Source organism: Carassius carassius, chromosome 25 (assembly GCF_963082965.1).
Source record: "Carassius carassius chromosome 25, fCarCar2.1, whole genome shotgun sequence".
NCBI lineage: Eukaryota > Metazoa > Chordata > Actinopteri > Cypriniformes > Cyprinidae > Carassius > Carassius carassius.
In genome coordinates, this window is record NC_081779.1 from 16,799,625 (window position 1) to 16,817,075 (window position 17,451).

Genomic DNA, 17,451 nt, shown 5'->3' on the forward strand with positions numbered 1-17,451 from the left:
TATAACTGCATTATGTTAGATAAGCATAATCACAAACTGTGCAACTACTAAAGCGATACATACAAAGTGAGCAGTTGTTCCCTGGTAAACACTTCATAAAACACTGAAAACATATTAAAATGCTTAATATTTATATGAACAAATGGGGACAAAAATTCATTGTCTCATACTAATGTTGGCCATTTTGAAATATTTCTAAAGTTTTCAGAGTAGATAGCGTTCCGATATCATCAAGTTCTTTACTTTCCTGTTTGGTCATGAGAACAGCACATTCCACAGCAGTCATTTTTAGCAATTTTATCTGTAGCAGGAAAAAGGGAATGATGGGTACTTGATGGGACAGTTTCTTATGGAAAGGGTCAAATCAAAACAATACAATGAGAATAAAAAAAAAAAAAAAAAAACAGTGCTCTTTTTTTCCCCCCCCTTTCAAAAGGTATGCTTTGTTGGCTAATGGAAATGGTGTTTTATTAGAGGGTGTTATCTTCGCTGTTGTGCTCCAGTCTATAAAAGATTAATGAGTCTTGTGCTTGTAAGGTTGCCAACCATAACCTGTAGTCTTTGCCCAATGTGTAGTTCTCTCCATCACAGCAGGCCTACACGAACGGTTAGCCTGTCATCTCTTGCCAATTCAAGGTTTTAGAGGTGCTACACAAGATGTGTGGGTCAGCAAACAGCTGGTGAGGACTGACCTCTTAAGTTCCCCTCATCTGCCAAAGAGAAAGACAATCACATAGATTCGACAAAAAAAAAAAGTAATGGATGCCTGCTCTGTTCAAGCTATTATGATGATACGTAGCTGAGTACAGTCACAAAGGTCATTCTATTTGTGTAACCCAGTAGGGACACTGCCTGCATCTGTCTTTAGGTGAATTGTACAGAGTAACACCAATTAAATTGAGCTGCCACTCTTGCGGGTCGCTCCCTGGATCATGATATCATAGTTCCAAACGCTGATGCATTTCTCTTTACCTGCTTACCAGCCTCAGACAGAAAAAACAAACAAACAGGTTTTAAAGCCCTCTATGAACTGTACGTACCTTTGAAGCTGCAGTATGTGCTGTGCTCGGATGTGTGTGGGTGTTTTCTGGATGAGAGGTGGCTTCGAGTGGCCAGTCGACCTGCTTCCCATGGGGACTTAAGCCTTAGTGCCAAACTTCTTTCTGTACGGTGTCTAAAGGCCGCAGTATCAGGCAAATATGCCAATGTATGCAGTGCAAAACGGACACATGCACTTCCTGTCAGCTGAAGTGAATAAGAATCATGTCTTCTCAATGATAGCCATAACAAGAAGTAAAAAAAAATCCACAAAGATAAAACAGAGGCCTAAAAAATAACAAGAATGTTTAATTAACGCATTGGCATTGAAAATCAATGTGCTTGCCCTTCCATCGAATGTTAAGAAATCACACTAAGGTTTTAAAGTTTCCAGACAAGGTAAAAGATTAAAAATGAAAATTCTGATATTGTATGTTTATCTACATGTTGTTCCAAACCTGTATGGCATTCTTTTATTAGTATTTATGTTATGTGACATTAACCATTAAAACTGAAGTACACATTTCAGAACAAATGTCTAGCTATCAGGTAACTAAAATAATTCATGGATAACTGGATCCTGAATTTAAACAACCTTGAGAAAATAGGCTTGTATCGGATTGTTTTTTTCATTGGTCACTCCAGGCACTGAATGTTCAGGTTTGTTCAGCCTTACTATGGAAAAACGGAGGGCATTGTTACATTGTTTTTTGGTAAAATCCCACCTGCTGCAGATCCAGGATGTCATCAGCTCTTTTTAAGTCTATGAGATTTTCATCTTTTACCCATTACATCACCATATCAGTAATCAGTATTTGAACTTATTTTCTTTTACTATAATAAACATAATAACCCTGGGATAAGTTTTTTTGAAATTTGCCAAATAAGTGGAAGGACACTCAATTTTCCCTCCTCAAAGTGTGAGAGAAATGGATTCATATCTAAAAAGATTCAAAGAGGCACGGTAGAAACGGTTGTGGTAACTGAATTTTGAGTGTCCCTCCATTGTTTTATGTCACTGATGGGAATCTATAGTGAACAGTTATGCTGTAACTGTGCAGATATAGGCTGTAGACATCCTGACTGAGGGGTTGAGAGAGGCCAAAAGGCTTGGTTCCTTTTTCCTATCACTCAGGAACAATAGTGCTGTTTGTTCTCTGGGACATACAAGCACCTTTCCAGCACAAAACCCACAGTCTCCTACCAGGATAGGCAAAAACAATCCAGACAATACAACCTCTCTCACACAACTACTGGACACAGGAATAGGAGTACTTGTACAAATACAGCAGGTCATCTGACCTATAAGCAAGCATGACATTCTTGTAAGGCTGCATAATAATAATAATAATAATAATAATAATAATAATAATAATAAACCTCAGAGAGGATGTTTCAAATGTGGCCTGAACAATAACAATGATTACTTTCATTGGCCAAAGAAAAAATAATCATTATTTCTGCTCACTTAGCTTTCACACTTGTAATGTTTTTGTCAAAATCTCTGCTAACTAGAAGGACATAAAAGTCAAAAAGGTTGAAAACCACTTGTTTAAAGTGACACTAAACACTTTTTTGCCTTAAATCAGCATACACAATAACATGGGCAGAATCAGTTAAATACGGAAGAAAACTTACATTGAGTTTAAAGTGATGTAAATGTTCTAGGGCCGATTTGAAGTCATTCATTGAGTTCATCTGAAATATTGCTTTAAATATAACCTTTTACTGAAAACAGGTTTAAGCAGACAAGCCAATGGTGCCTGGTATCAGTATTTATGCACTTTGCTGATGTAAATCAGCACTCATAAAGTTTCACTAGCTTGTTGGCAACAAGGAAGCACAACTTATGCTGGAAAATGTTAGGGTGACCTCTATTAAGTTCACTCTGGGGATTTGTAAAGTCTTGCTCTCTGGTTTCTATTAATCAAGTTGCGTGCTGAAAGAAAAATAACGTGTAGTATAGAAAGCAGACCATACAGCTGTACAAACAAAATCACAGAAGTCAATGTAAATGCATTACTTCAAGTTTTTATTTATTTATTTTTTTGGTTTGAAATACAAGCTAAACCTTCTGATCCACATATTCAAAGTGTGTGCAGAGCTCTTACATGAACCGAAAAGACACTGAACTTGGCTTTCATTCCTCACTATCCACTGTTCATTATTACTAATTAGCAAAGGAAAACAATGACAGAGCTTGTATGAATTTCTGAGTGTCCTGAATCACTTCAGCCACTCGAAGTTCAAACGTCTCAAACATTTTCTAGTCCCACTCAAGTGTTGCCTTGCATAGATGCACTTTTATTCACACAGACACAAAACTTAACAAAGGTGGTCTTTCTTTGAGCTTCAGTCTCATAAGCATATGACAGGGAGCACAAATGGAAAACTCATTAAAGCTTTCCAAGTTAGGACTTGTGCAATATAGTCATGTGTCTGGATGCCTAAAGGCAAAAGATGAATATTGAGAAGTCTCAAAGAAAGAAAGTTTTTAAAAATTCTCTCAGCAGCCAAGTTCCACAAGCTGGCCTGGTAAATATTACAGCAAGACTTCGTGTAATTAGGGTGGCTGAATGAAGTGGCATAGGAATGGACATGAAATCCCACAAAAAAAAGTTTTTTGATAAAGTTTCTGTCCCTGGGGCCATTGAGTGTCACAAATGAGTGCAAAGCCTGAGAAGTTTCACATCATTATATGGTAATCTTGCAGGACTTCAGGACATTTAATAAAACTTAGCTCTTCTCCGGTCGGTTTCTTTCCAGCACTGCCCTTGGTGTGAATTCCAGTTTGTCCTTCAGGCTGAGGACCTGTGTGCTGTCCTGACCGGTCAGTTCCTCTAATTTCCTATCCTCCCGCTGCTCCGCAATGCCCCTCTCTTCTCCTGGGGCATTAGGAGTTCCCCGAATAAACCACTCAAGGTGGTATCCAACAGCTCCCACCACAAAGGCCACTGGGAAGGTCACATAGGGCGCATAAGTGCGCACTGCAGTCCAGATTACTGGCCACATAGTTGCAGAAACCTGAAAAGGTCAGTCCAAGTTCCAAAAAGTTATTCAGCTTTGATAATGCAGCCTTATAATCATTACTATGTTACCCAGCGACAAGTTCAAGGATAACATACATACACGTGCATTCATGAAGCCAAAGGTACTTTTTTCTGTTGTTTTTATAAGGCAGCAGGAATGAAATGAGAATGGCGTTATGTTTAAGTGCCCAACTACGTGTTTATGTAACATAACTTGATCATTAAAGAATCAAGGTTACCAAAACAAGGTTACCGGTGTCAAAGCCTGGTGTTAAATGGCGCAATAGAAATACATTAATACGATATATATGTTCCTGAAAGCATAACAAGGAAACCCACTGACGATTTAGTGCGTAATATTTCATAAATCTATACAATCATTCGCACGTGCGTTTATAAAATCTCATGACCGTAGTGTACGTACCTCTATCTCCAGGACAACTTCCTGCCTCCTTGCGTCACCGTGAGCAACAATTTGATTGGCTATTTTTGTACGTCAGAATGACGTTTTCAAGTCTCGTTCGTTCAGGCGAAAAAAGTATATATATATATATATATATATAAAAAAAAAAAAAAAAAAAATATATATATATATATATATATATATATATATTTTTTTTTTTTTTTTTTTTTTTTTTTATGAAAACACTTATTTTAAAAATTTAAAAAAGGAAAAACAACATGCATGAGAAAATACATCATAATTAAACAGATACACCAAGACTGAATTTAAATACATTGTTTAATCAAAACCGCATCAGAAAGAAACCCAATACATAAGGAAAGGTTAAAAAAGGGTGTTAAGAGGGCATAAATATTATCAAATAAAAGGCAAAAAGCAAGGGAGGGGAGGGAAACCTAAAAATATTTGCATTTCAAACATTCATAATCAGATTTTTTTTTGCTAATATTAAAAAAGTACAGAAATGTTAATTAAAATAAAGAAAATCAAACATTATTATACTTCTATGACATACTCCCATAATTAGTAAATAGTGCATGTTGCATAGCTAATGTCATTTTATGCACATATACCACAAATATTTTGGCAACAGTTTAGTCTTATATAACTGGTTGCATTACAGACAACCCAATCACAATAGTGGTCTCTTGCGATGAGTGCTTTAATTTGGCTAGGTGGCAATGCTTAATGAAAAAAATGTAAAATCAGGGTAAGCTGCAGTGAAAGGCACTGTTGAGATGGTGAGGTGGCATGCTGTACACTCAGAGTCAGATCATCTTTTGAATTGCTGTGCAGTCCTTTACATCAGTCTGGTAACGGCACCAGAAAGGAAGTCTTCGTAACTCAACCTCACATTGCCAGTCATGGCTGTGTCTTTCTCACGGAATGCTTGGGTCATGCTCTGAAGCTGCGTGCACACCTGAATGAAGCGGTCCAGCTGGAGAACCCCATTCACACCACGCGCAGAGTAACGATTCACCAGTTCCTGAATGAACTGAGGACTCAGATTGTAGCCCATCTGAGATAATGCTGGGAAATAAGAAAAAAACAGTGGTAATTAAAACATTACATTTACCATATACAGTTTTGTTTTTCAGCCTTTATGCTTACCAAGGCTAAATTTATTTATTTCTGTGATACAAAGCTGAATTTTCAGCAGTCATTACTCCAGTCTTTAGTGTCACATGATCCTTCAGAAATCATTCTAAAATGCTGATTTGCACAAAATACATTCCTTATTATTTTCAATGATGGAAAGTTGCCGCTTAATATTTTTTTCGTGTAAAACTATCTATTTTCAGTCAGGATTCTTTGATGAATAGAAAGAACTCGAAAGAACAGCATTTCTTTGAAACAGAAATCTTTTGCAACATTATAAATGTTTTTACTCTCACTTTTGATCAATTTAATGAATCCTTGCTGAATAAAAGTACTAATTTCTTTTAAAAAATAATAATAAAAATCAGGGAATGCTTACATTGCCAACCACTGGTATTACATAAAGGTTTATGTTTCTTAAATGAGTTGGCAACAAAAAGTGGAGGAGGTTTGGAAATTAAACATGTAAGAAGGACTTTTCCCCAGCAAAGCCTCCAAGGGTCCCTAAATCCCTCCTTTTTTTTTCTGCACAGACCCTGTTAAACCCTTCTACTGTTGTTTTCGTATCCACCATGTTTTCAACACTCTGTCACTCACCAGTAATCATCACTACACTTTCAGGCCAATTCACATCTTTACAATGGCTTCAACTACCGCTGCAGATGAAATATTGCTCTGGCAGTCATGAACAGTCTTGTTCATACAAAATCAATGAGCACAAAAAAGACAAGATAACAGCTGCGATTTGAAAGTTGAAAGTTATTTCAAGAGCAATTTTTCATGACTTCTCAACAATGAAATCGGCTCTACAAATAATGGTGTGTTCAATGGCGCAGGATTAGATGGGAAAAGAGGCAGAGAATACAAGCTCAGCAGCTGTATTTCCTTACTTCTGTGACCGCTACATCTTGTGTGTGTCCCTGAACATTTCTATATTTAAACAATGTTTTTTTTTTCTGAGAATTTGACTAATTACAGTTTTTTGTAATTGTTTTTTCAATTGTGCAAATTCTTTTAACTACGAGCAATAAAACTATTAATCTCTTTGCAAATTCCAAAGATAAGTGATATGCCATGTGAATCACTTAAACGTGATTTGAGGAAATAGACATAAATACATGTTAGTTGATGGATGCAGTGAAGACTTCCTGTGGTTAGATTTAGGTTGTGGTTAAAACAATGAGCAAGCCTTGCTACAGTATATCACAGCAAGAGCTTTCTGAAGGATCATGTGACACTAAAGACTGGTGTAATGATGCTTTGAAATTCAGCTTTGCCATCAAAGTAATAAATTACATTTTAAACTAAATTAAATCATAAGAAAAATAATACTTCACACAACTGTTTTACTGTGTTTTTTTTAATATAATAAATGCAGCTCTGATGAGCATACAAGATTTTTTTCATATTATACTGCAAAAATGAAAATATTCTGAACTCAGAATTTCTTAATATATTTTTGTGGAAGACTGCTGAGATGGAGACTGCATTATGTTGCACTTTTTAGCAGTCCTATCAAAATTAGCTCATTAACATATGCAATTCATTTTTTCAGTTTAACATGTAAAAAATATTCAACGCAATTAATGAAAGGGCAGAGCTAGGGTTGAGCACCACACTCACAGCTGCTGCTTCTTTTGTTCTTGACGAGAATTGCATTTATTTAGACGCATTTTTTTAGAGGGAGCTTCAGTACAACAACTGTAAACTTGTTAAATATGCCATTTGTTATAATGAGTTTATGTGAAGATTTTTTTTTTGTTCACTTTAATTAGAAGTTGTTATATTTTTAAGTCTAATAAATGTAAAAATGTATAGAGCTCTCAATTATAATGTAATGATGTAAATATTAGAAAAAAAATAGTTAGAAACATCAGTAGTATTGGTATCAGTGATTCTAGCCTTCAGCCATAAAAACGATGTCATTAAACAAATGTAAAAAATATACTGTCCTTATGTTGTTTCTATATTCTATATTAATTTGAAGATTGAATGTGAAATCATTGCAATATAAAAGTATATTTATAAACTTGGGTTGGATTAATCATGAAGAATTGTATTGATTGACAGCACTACTATATATATATATATATATATATATATATATATATATATATATATATATATATATATATATATATATATATATATATATATATATATATATATATATATATATATATATATATATATGCTAAATACAGTTTATTGACTGGTATTTATTACCAGTAAATTTATCTCACAGCTGGGAGCCATTTCAAACAAGTACATTTTGGAGCCTGAACACAGCATCTCAAGGGAACGCTGGAATCTGTCCTTAGTGACATAACAGCGTGAAGATGTGACCTTTACTGCAAACGTGTTATCTTGGGTCTCTCTCCTGACCTGTAATTTACTCACCCTGGTGCATCTCATTGCTGTTAATTGATCCGGATCGGTCGCGGTCGAACTGTTGGAACACTGCCCTCCACTGCTGCAGAAACATCCACAGTGCAGAGAAACCAATTACATCTACACGTCCGGTTTTGGTCTTGTCAAACATATCTGGAAATGAAGACAAAGCACTGATTCTTGCTTCAATTTCCTTCGGCACAGGAGATGTCATCAGATGACTTCTATTGTTGTATTGTTTAACTGACATTGTAGCATTCTGATATTTAGTTCTACGGTGATATAAGCATCCATTCAGTAATTTAATCAGAATAATTATGTTAACAATGGCAACACTCACTGAGCATCATCATGCAGGTTTCGTCATTGAAAGAGGTGTTGTTGGAATTCATGAGTGCTTGCTTCAGTTCTTTTGCGTTAATGTAGCCACTATGATCTGAATCCACAGAACAAAACCACTGGTAGGCCTCAGGGTTCACACCGGGAGGAATGTTACCTAAATCAAGAAAACACACTACATTAGTGAGTTAGATACAAATGTATTTCTTCATCATCAGCTGATACGAGATAATTCAGTCAATTCAAAACAAACACTTTAACCATAGTGAACCACACACCAAAATATTATTTAGGATTATGACCACATCAAAAAAGATCACTAATTACTTTTTAAACTCATTTCAACCTCAACCAGGTGACCAATACAATGACAGACATGAAACTGCACTTATACATCTTTCAAAGAAATAATATAAACTGCATGAATTATTCTTGAACAGACCAAAGTATTTAAAGGAAGATGGTTACATTAAAACATACACTTTAACATCAGATGTAAAATTTTGATGTTAAATTCACTATTGTTTTATAAAGAATTGTTCTACAGTCTATACAGTATTTAACGTATGTGTGTGTATGTATGTATGTATGTTTATATATAAATATATATATATATATATATATATATATATATATATATATATATATATATATATATATATATAGTTTTGGTTAACAATAATAACCCTGGCGTATACAGCTGGGATTGCATTAGCTAATTTATATTCACACGTGGCTCCCTCTATGTACTGCACTGTTTCGGATGCAGCATATGCATAAACACTTCATTACTTGCAAAATGACAGTGAGACAATGATGAGGACAAGCAGTCCTACAGGTCAGATGTGCAAAACATATTGGAAATGTGAGCAAGCCAAGGTTGTCAGCGATGTGTCGTCTCGATCCCAAGAGGGACAAGAATAAGTTGTGCAATTTGGTGAAGCACAGACGGTCACTGTATCCCTCGAGAGGGATAAGAACTGTTCAGAGGACAGACTTTGAATCTGACAGCCTTTCCTACATGACATTACAGAATACTTACCGACATAAACGCAGAAGGACACAAAAACACGAACCCCTTCGCTCGGAATTACCACACTCATCACTCTGATTCTCCTGTGGGCACATTCTGTACCAGATCAGTACAAGTACACTGCCATCCTGCAGTGTATCAGCATCAGTGAGGGGCATATGACACAGCTGCAGTGCAGGAGGATCAAGGACCTTGTCTGCAGTACCTTCATAAATTTCTCTCTTGAATTTTATTTCACAGCCCTCAGCCACTGCACGCCTGATGAAATGGCAGCGGCTCGCAGAGTCTTAGCTGCCAACCCTGACACTCAGACAACATCAGTCAAACCTGATGCCTACCACTCCTGAAACCATGTGGACAAATTTGCATTTGCAGTATGTATGAAGCTGTGGGAAACATTCTGATAATAAAAGTATATGTGTTATATAACAAACCACATTCCTATTCCTCTACCTTCCAAATTAGATCACATTTATTTGACTCAGTTATAATATATAATTGATACTGCATTTATTTGATTACAAATACAGCAAAACCGTAATGCTGTGAATATTATTACAATTAAAAAATAAGTGTTTTCTATTTTAATATTCTAAAATGCAAATTATTCCTATGATGGCAAAGATGAATTTTCCGCAGCCTTTACTCCAGACGTCAGTGTCACGTGATCTATCAGAAATTATTCTAATAAGCCGATTTACTGCTTGAGAAACATTTCATATTATTGTCAGCTCCAAAAACAGCTGTGCTGCTTAATATTTTAGTGGAAATCGTGGTACTTTTTTTTTAGGATATTTTCATAAATAGAAATTTCAAGGAACATAATTTATTTGAAATACAAATTTTTTCGTGGTAACTAATTTTCTGTCACTTTGATTCAATTTGCTGTGTCCTTGATGAATAAAAGTTTAATTCATAAAATATATATATATATATATATATATATATATATATGTAGAAAATCTTACACACCCCAAACATTTTTACAGTAGTGTACATATTAGCCCTAAATCTTAAAACCGTTTTTTATTTGACAACATCAAACCTAAAGAAATGTATATGATTTTCATTGCATGTTTTCAAACACATGATGCTCTTTAAAATACACTGTATTTAATTATTAAATGTAATGGCATCCTTAAGTTTGGCCTAAGTGTCTAAAAAATATTTTTGGGGGCCACTGTATAAACACACACATAAAATTATTTAGAAATATATTTATATACCCAAATTTATACTCAGCCAAATTAAAACAAAACAGAGTTACATGTCTCTAACCTGCAGGTGCCTGCTGACTATACGGTCCACCCTGGGGTTGTCCATAACCTCCGTAAGGACCACCTGGAGCTTGGCCCCCACCGGACGGCGCTCTTGGACCAGGTTGACCATAAGACCCGTATGGAGCCCCTCCACCATACTGCTGCCCTGGAGGGGCACCGCCATAAGGTGAACCATACTGTCCACCAGCGGGACCACCTCCATACGGTGCCCCTGGAGGCGGGTTGTGTTGGGGAGCATTACCACCTGGCCCCTGATAACCCTTTCAAAAACAAATAATATAAAGTTTGTATTGAAATAAACATGAGTAATTTGAAATGCTGAACTGCAATAAAACACCAACAGAGAATAATTAGATGTGGTTAAATGGCATGAGCAAAAGCAATTATATCACCAAAACAAATATAGGATTATAATCAGATTAACGTGTTTAGGTCATTTACTCACGCTCATGTTGTTCTGTATGAGTTTATTTCTTCTGTGGAACACTAACATTTATATAGTATGACTTTTATTACTATACTGAGTTCATATAATATTTATAATATTAATATAGGATATATTTAAGAAAGGATTACATATTTAGTCCCCATTCACTCACTGCATTGTTTTTTTTCCATACAAAGAAAGTGATAGGATACTATGTTAAGTCTTCTCTTGAGTTTCACGGAAGTTTGTACCGTAAAATTATATTAAGCAGTACTTGTAACCTCATACTTTTATTATAATTATTGTTATAATATTACACCAGTAACAATAACTGTAAAACTACGGTATGTAAATGGATGGTAAAGGGTAAGGTAACATTACATCCCATTGACACATCTCTGTCGTGAATTTTTTTTTTTTTTGTATGACATTATGTAAGATAAAGATGTAAAACATATGGTTATGTCATACACTGTGATTCCTGACTTAACAGCACGCTCTCAACAGAAACACAATACTGTTACCACTTAAATGTTTCATATTAGCTACAGTGCTAAACGACTAGCCTAAAAAAAAGGCTGTTTCTACAAAGTTCACGCGTTTGGAACCAACGTCATTCTACACAATTTCCCAGTACACTTACACTAGAAGTTTAGACCGAATATGAAAGAATCATATAGACATATATATGTGTGTTAAATATGTAAACCCGGAAGACAGACTTTACCTGTCCGTATCGATAACTCATTCCGCTGAGGATCTTAGCAAATGGAGTGATTCGGCTATATTTATAAAGGCCCGCCTCCTGAAGCTGATTGGTGCGTTTTCACGTTTGTCAAAAGGGAGCTTCGTATTTTCCATCTGATTGGATAAAACATGGAAAATTGCTCATAGCAGAAACTGTGAGTCATTCTGTTTATATTGGAAACTTTTGTTTTAATAGAAACCATATTTGAATGAGGGTGGAGTTGTTATATTGAGGTAAGAACGATATTTCTTTTTACCTGGTTAATGAGCAATTGAGGATGTAAATGACGGGAGATGTAGCAGTCATCTGTAATTGGACATGGTTTCTCAGTTAGATTTAACAATTATTGGCATGTCGAAATGATAAATGAAGTAGACCAGGCTGAGTATGTAGGTGTACCACAAGGCTCCAAATGTCTTTCCTGGGTTGGCATACAGGTGTTCACCCTTGTGGACATTGGTGTACTTCTCATTCTTCATTTAACGGAACTTGACATGAATCAATATCATGAGAGACGGGCAAATGACAAAAATGATCTGACTATAGAAGGATGTGGAGCATGGGGAAAATTGATCGTATCTGACATAAATTAGGATGTTTACATATTACAATTTAGCAAAAAATTTGATGGATGATTTGATGATTTGATGGATTAATGCTTATATTACCCGATATTTACTTAACATTCATACATTTATTTATTTATGTTCACATACACTTATGTGTCATTCATTGATTTTGACATCGATCAGTAGAGTTGGCCGATACCAATAATTAAAAAAAAAACTGGATGATTAATCCGCCTTAGCTGTCAATATATCAGTCACCAATCCAATCAGTGAAATTTTCTTTTCTGCATTGTGACTTTTTTTCATACTTTTTAAACATTATACACCACACTACTATACAATAAATGCATTTAATACTTTCATTTGGGTTATTTATAGTAAGAATTGATGAGCTACAATCTAAAAGATTTCAGAATTTCCCTTCTGCAAATTCACTTTTTGAGTTATTTAAGTTATTTGTCATAAGTCTGCATTTAGCATTCACTAGTACAGTTACCATTAAGCTAGTTTACAACAGCATTGTATTTACAACCCTGTTAAGCCACTATTCTAGTATCGAATGAAATTAGGCATTGAACAAGTTTATGTAGCTTTAATACCTCATTCTCGATGAATACCATATTACAAAAAATCCCAGAGCCATTAAAATGTAGCAGATATCCCTGTCTTAAACCCAAAGTTTAAGTTAGCGCTTACTGATAAAAAAAAAAATAAAAAAAATAATAAATAAAGCCAACATCAGTTTTTTATTTCTTAGAATTTTATTTTGCTAACTGATGAGAGTCTTGATCAATATCACAGTGGCAGTTATTTAAAAACACCCTGTTTTGTTTGAGCAGAGATACACATATGTCCTTACCTTTGGTGGTTTCTAAGAGGTATGAGGCTTTGTACTTGACTGGAATAAAAATAAATAGCTATGCCTTTGTTTGACCAGACATACTTGGTTAGTTTTGGGCAGTGGCAGATTATATCTATGATCAGCCTTACCAGAGTTAGTCAGATTAAATCAAATGAAAATATTAGACTAACAAAATATCATAATTTCTGCTTCCACTCACCTGTGGGGATTCTTCTTTAAAACTAAACAACTTCAAAGCAGTTTGTAGGATGGGAATTCTTTTATTTATAGGTATGTGTGTATGCTGTGATATTTTTACTCCTCAATATGAGGAGTGCTTGTTTGCACAAAATAGCATTGTTCTTCTGTAGAAGCATATTGCTGCAATAATTAAATTCACATAAAATAATACGTTTTCAATATTTTGTATTGGAAATTTGGCATGCCATATTTAGGTTAATCATTCTGAATCTAACAGCATTCAAAATAGTGTCACAAGTGGGAGACTGTACAGTGAGAAGTGCCTGCATGGTCCCCACAGTGAGGTCCAGTAAAGTTCTTAAACAGGGATGTAATGACTCTATACATCTCAGAGTGAAAAGTATTGCAGCTTACACTCTCACGCACATGTGGAGGATTTTGTAAAGACAAGTTAAGCAACATTACCCATTAAAGATCAATGCATTCTAAGAGGTCATCCTTCAGGAGTTAAAGGTACAATTTGTAAGATATTTGCAGTAAAATATCCAAAAACCAATAGGCTGTTATTTATTTTGTCCAGCTGATTACTAACAATATCTCTAATGTTTTCAACTACTTGTAAATCATGAGAAAATTCCCATTTTAAACAGTGACACGGGGGAATGAAGAGTTTGGGACAAGAGGAGAGAAAGAGCAAGGATCAATATCGGTGTTGCATTTTCTAGATGGAGAGAGCTTCGCGACAAACTTCAACTAGAAAGAGATGCCGATCTCGCTTGTGTTTTACTCTACAGGTGAGTTGTTTTCATTTGTATCTTTACAGAAAACGTATGCTATTATAATGATCAACGAGATTAGTATTATGGGGCATACAGGCCAAACGCGAGGCATCGCGTCTCTAGACCTGCGCGAGAACGCGTCTGATCCATAGTCCAATCGCGTCTTTGCAAATCGTTGAACTCGCATTTGCTATGTATGCCAAATTATTGTGTTTGAATGTATATGAGTGTATATATTTGTTGAACAAGTTGTAATCGTCTTCATATCATCTGACTAAACAGTAATCAATTAATTTGATAATTTACTGAAAACAACAAATCCCATCATTCCACGCTCCTTCTTAGCGTCATCAAACCACTCGATTGTTATTGTTTTGGTAGTGCGCCCTCTAGTGGCAGGTCCTACAACCTGTACCTTTAAACTTGAAAATAAAATTTACATTTTGGCATATTCCCATGAATTGTAATATTGATCATTAAGAAATAGAGATATGTTCAGAGATGGTGTACTCATTTATGCTTTTATTTAGTATATAATTTAGTAGTGCTTCACTTTGAAGTACAGTATGTGCAAAATAAACAAGAACAAATACAATAAAGCATTTTTTTTTTTTTTTGTATATTCAAAAAAAAAATTCTGTAAACATTATTACTTTACAGTGCTTGTGGGTCAAAGATGAAAAAGGGTTTAAGCATCAAGTGTAATACTGCTTTAAATAGTTTTTCCTCTTTTTTTCTGTTTAATTTAATTTCAATTTTGTCAAGCAAAAAAAATCAAAAATCTAAATCATGAATTTTTTCTGATTTAAAGAAGAGACTAACTAAAATGTAATTCAGTGTAACAATCTTGTGAGGCATATCCGACAAAAATAAATTTATGACATTAAAAGAGTAATTACTTTCACCCCACATACTAATTAGTTATAATTGTACTTTTGATTCAGACATCTTATCGTCTTTGACCCATGTACTGTACATGAAGCATTACATTTGTTTTTGAGCAAATCATAAAAGTATTGATGTGCAAAATGAAAAGACTTCATAAGGTTAGTTCAGTCCAGCTTTCAAGAGTCTCTGTGTGTCCAGTAGCTGTTAATCAATGTTTTGCAGAAAATGTCAGACTTTAGTGTGGACAATAATTTATTTACTGTATTAGGCCAGGAACTGGATTCTTACTATGGTCTCCTCCCCACTATGTTGTTCTCTGAAGTGGGTCTGTACACTAGGGGACACTGTGCTCCTTTAGTGGAGGAGACTCAAGAATACACTCCCAAATTTTATTTTATTTTTTAATTTAAATGATTACATATAAGAAAATAATGAAATTCAGAATTTGTCATAGATATGTTATTGTCCCAAGAAAAAGTCCTTCAAATATGCAATATTCCTTTGGTGTATTGGCATTATCTATATTCTTAGCAAGGTCCAGTGTGTCTCATTAATGTCTATAATGCTTGCTTGCATCACAATAATTTCAGACGATAACTATGCTGGTTCTGAATCCTTCTCTCCTTCTGTGACCTTTGCCTTTTTAAAGTTGCTGAGATTCTGGTTGGATGAGGCCGTTGGATCCACCCTTTTGTAATCATGCTGTAAACTGCGTTGATGCTGTTTAAGCAGGTACTTGCGAATTTTCTTGGTAATCAGATAGAACATCTCGCAGATACACATGAAGATGCAGAGCGATGAAGTGACCACCATAAAGAAGGTGAAGATTTTCTTTTCTGTAGGACGGGAGATGTAGCAGTCAACTTTATTTGGGCAAGGTTCCTCAGTGCATTTGACAACTCTTGGCATGTCAAAATGATAAATGTAGTACAGAATATAGAGGAAACATGCATCAAAGCCAGCTTTGAACACCAGGCTGAGTATGTAGGTGTACCATAGCCCTCCGCGCTTCTTTCCTGGGTTGGCATACAGATGTTCACCATTGTGGACATTGGTGTACTTCTCATTCTTCATTTCACGATACTTGACATGAGCCACCACCATGAGAGACGGGCAAGTGACAAAAATGATCTGGAGAGCCCAAATACGGATGTGGGAGATGGGGAAATAATGGTCATAGCAGACATTAGTACAACCCGGCTGGGCGGTGTTGCAGATGAAATCTTTCTGTTCATCACTCCACACCTGCTGAATAGCCACCACAAACACCAGGATACGGCACACAAACACCACCGATAGCCAGACACGCCCAAATACAGTGGAGTACTGGCTAACCCCGCCAAGCAGGACCTGTAAGGACATCCAGTTCATGTCTGCCACCACAAACAGCTATCCTTACTCTTACCAGGATGTTAATCCTGTTAAAAAAAAAAAAAAAAAGAAACGAAAAGAAACATAAATATATTCATGAGTTCAATGGCAGTATGTCACAGGAATGCAGAGTAATCATAAAATCTTTTTCAATTATATCAAAATGGATATTAATTTTTCATAATGTAAATTATAATGTAATTATATATATATATATATAATTATACACACACACACACTAATAATGTATTTAATATTATATGTTAATATATTGTCTAATCTTAGACCAGATTTGAATGATTTAAAGCATGCATTTAATGAAAGCATATTTGATAATGGTAAAGTTGCCTAAATTAAATAATTTCTTGTCTTAAATTATTTTTAAAATATTAACAAAAGCGTTTTATTCATTTATTTATTTTTTAAATGGGCCAAACCCAGTAATTTCAAATGGCTAAATAATATAATTCATTCAGTGAGTATATTTTATGTGATATGACTTTTTGCATACTGTTAAAAAGATATGTATTGTATATGTATCTAATACATTAATGACATTACTTTATAATAAGTTTATGAGCTATAACTATTCTCTACTAGTAGAATTCCCCTGCTAAACATCTTCTTTTGGTTTCTTCTTCACTTGGTTTCACTAGAAATCGTAATCTTTTTTGGTTTTGTTTTTAAGAGAGAGAGAGAGCTCAAGATAAAAAAATAAAAAGTGTCTAAAAGCAGCATTAAGTGCTTATTTTAGGGGGCTTTCATTTTCTGTACAGATTCCTTTACAGCAGCCTACATCAAGCTGCATTTTCAAAGTAAATAAATCTGTACTTTATGTATTTTAAAAGTACTTCTCTTTATTGTCATCAATTGTCATTATAGATCTGCTTGCAGTATTCACAGAAGTTAATAGATTTATCATGGATTAAGTTTGCAACAGCATTATGTTCAAATCT

At 34.9% G+C, this 17,451-nt stretch overlaps 3 protein-coding genes across 3 annotated transcripts; all 3 read right to left on the minus strand.

The window, feature by feature from the left end:
- Positions 1–3,049: 3,049 nt before the first annotated feature.
- Positions 3,050–4,616, minus strand: LOC132104722 (small integral membrane protein 12). The gene is made up of 2 exons (XM_059510278.1): positions 4,492–4,616; positions 3,050–4,062 (listed from the first exon to the last, which is right to left on the minus strand). Exon 2 carries the CDS (start codon positions 4,048–4,050, stop codon positions 3,775–3,777), a length of 276 nt encoding a protein of 91 aa, XP_059366261.1. The 5' UTR covers positions 4,051–4,062; positions 4,492–4,616; the 3' UTR covers positions 3,050–3,774.
- Positions 4,617–4,862: 246 nt separating this feature from the next.
- LOC132104305 (peflin) lies at positions 4,863–11,926 on the minus strand. The gene is made up of 5 exons (XM_059509681.1): positions 11,826–11,926; positions 10,670–10,931; positions 8,360–8,515; positions 8,029–8,172; positions 4,863–5,559 (listed from the first exon to the last, which is right to left on the minus strand). Exons 1-5 carry the CDS (start codon positions 11,844–11,846, stop codon positions 5,330–5,332), a joined length of 813 nt encoding a protein of 270 aa, XP_059365664.1. The 5' UTR covers positions 11,847–11,926; the 3' UTR covers positions 4,863–5,329.
- Positions 11,927–15,266: 3,340 nt separating this feature from the next.
- On the minus strand, positions 15,267–16,495 carry LOC132104723 (gap junction beta-4 protein-like). Its single transcript, XM_059510279.1, has one exon. It carries the CDS (start codon positions 16,493–16,495, stop codon positions 15,722–15,724), a length of 774 nt encoding a protein of 257 aa, XP_059366262.1. The 3' UTR covers positions 15,267–15,721.
- Between the last annotated feature and the right edge of the window lie 956 nt (positions 16,496–17,451).

What these genes read in the sequence shown, in the direction of transcription:
- LOC132104723 (XM_059510279.1), bottom strand. Translation starts at nt 16,495, where the DNA reads ATGAACTGGATGTCCTTACAGGTCCTGCTTGGCGGGGTTAGCCAGTAC.
- LOC132104305 (XM_059509681.1), bottom strand. Translation starts at nt 11,846, where the DNA reads ATGAGTTATCGATACGGACAG. An exon ending in TGAGTTATCGATACGGACAG is followed by an intron (nt 10,932 to 11,825) that starts GTAAAGTCTGTC and finishes TGTTTTTGAAAG; the next exon opens with GGTTATCAGGGGCCAGGTGG. An exon ending in AACCTGCATGATGATGCTCA is followed by an intron (nt 8,173 to 8,359) that starts GTGAGTGTTGCC and finishes CTTCATTTCCAG; the next exon opens with ATATGTTTGACAAGACCAAA.
- LOC132104722 (XM_059510278.1), bottom strand. Translation starts at nt 4,050, where the DNA reads ATGTGGCCAGTAATCTGGACTGCAGTGCGCACTTATGCGCCCTATGTG.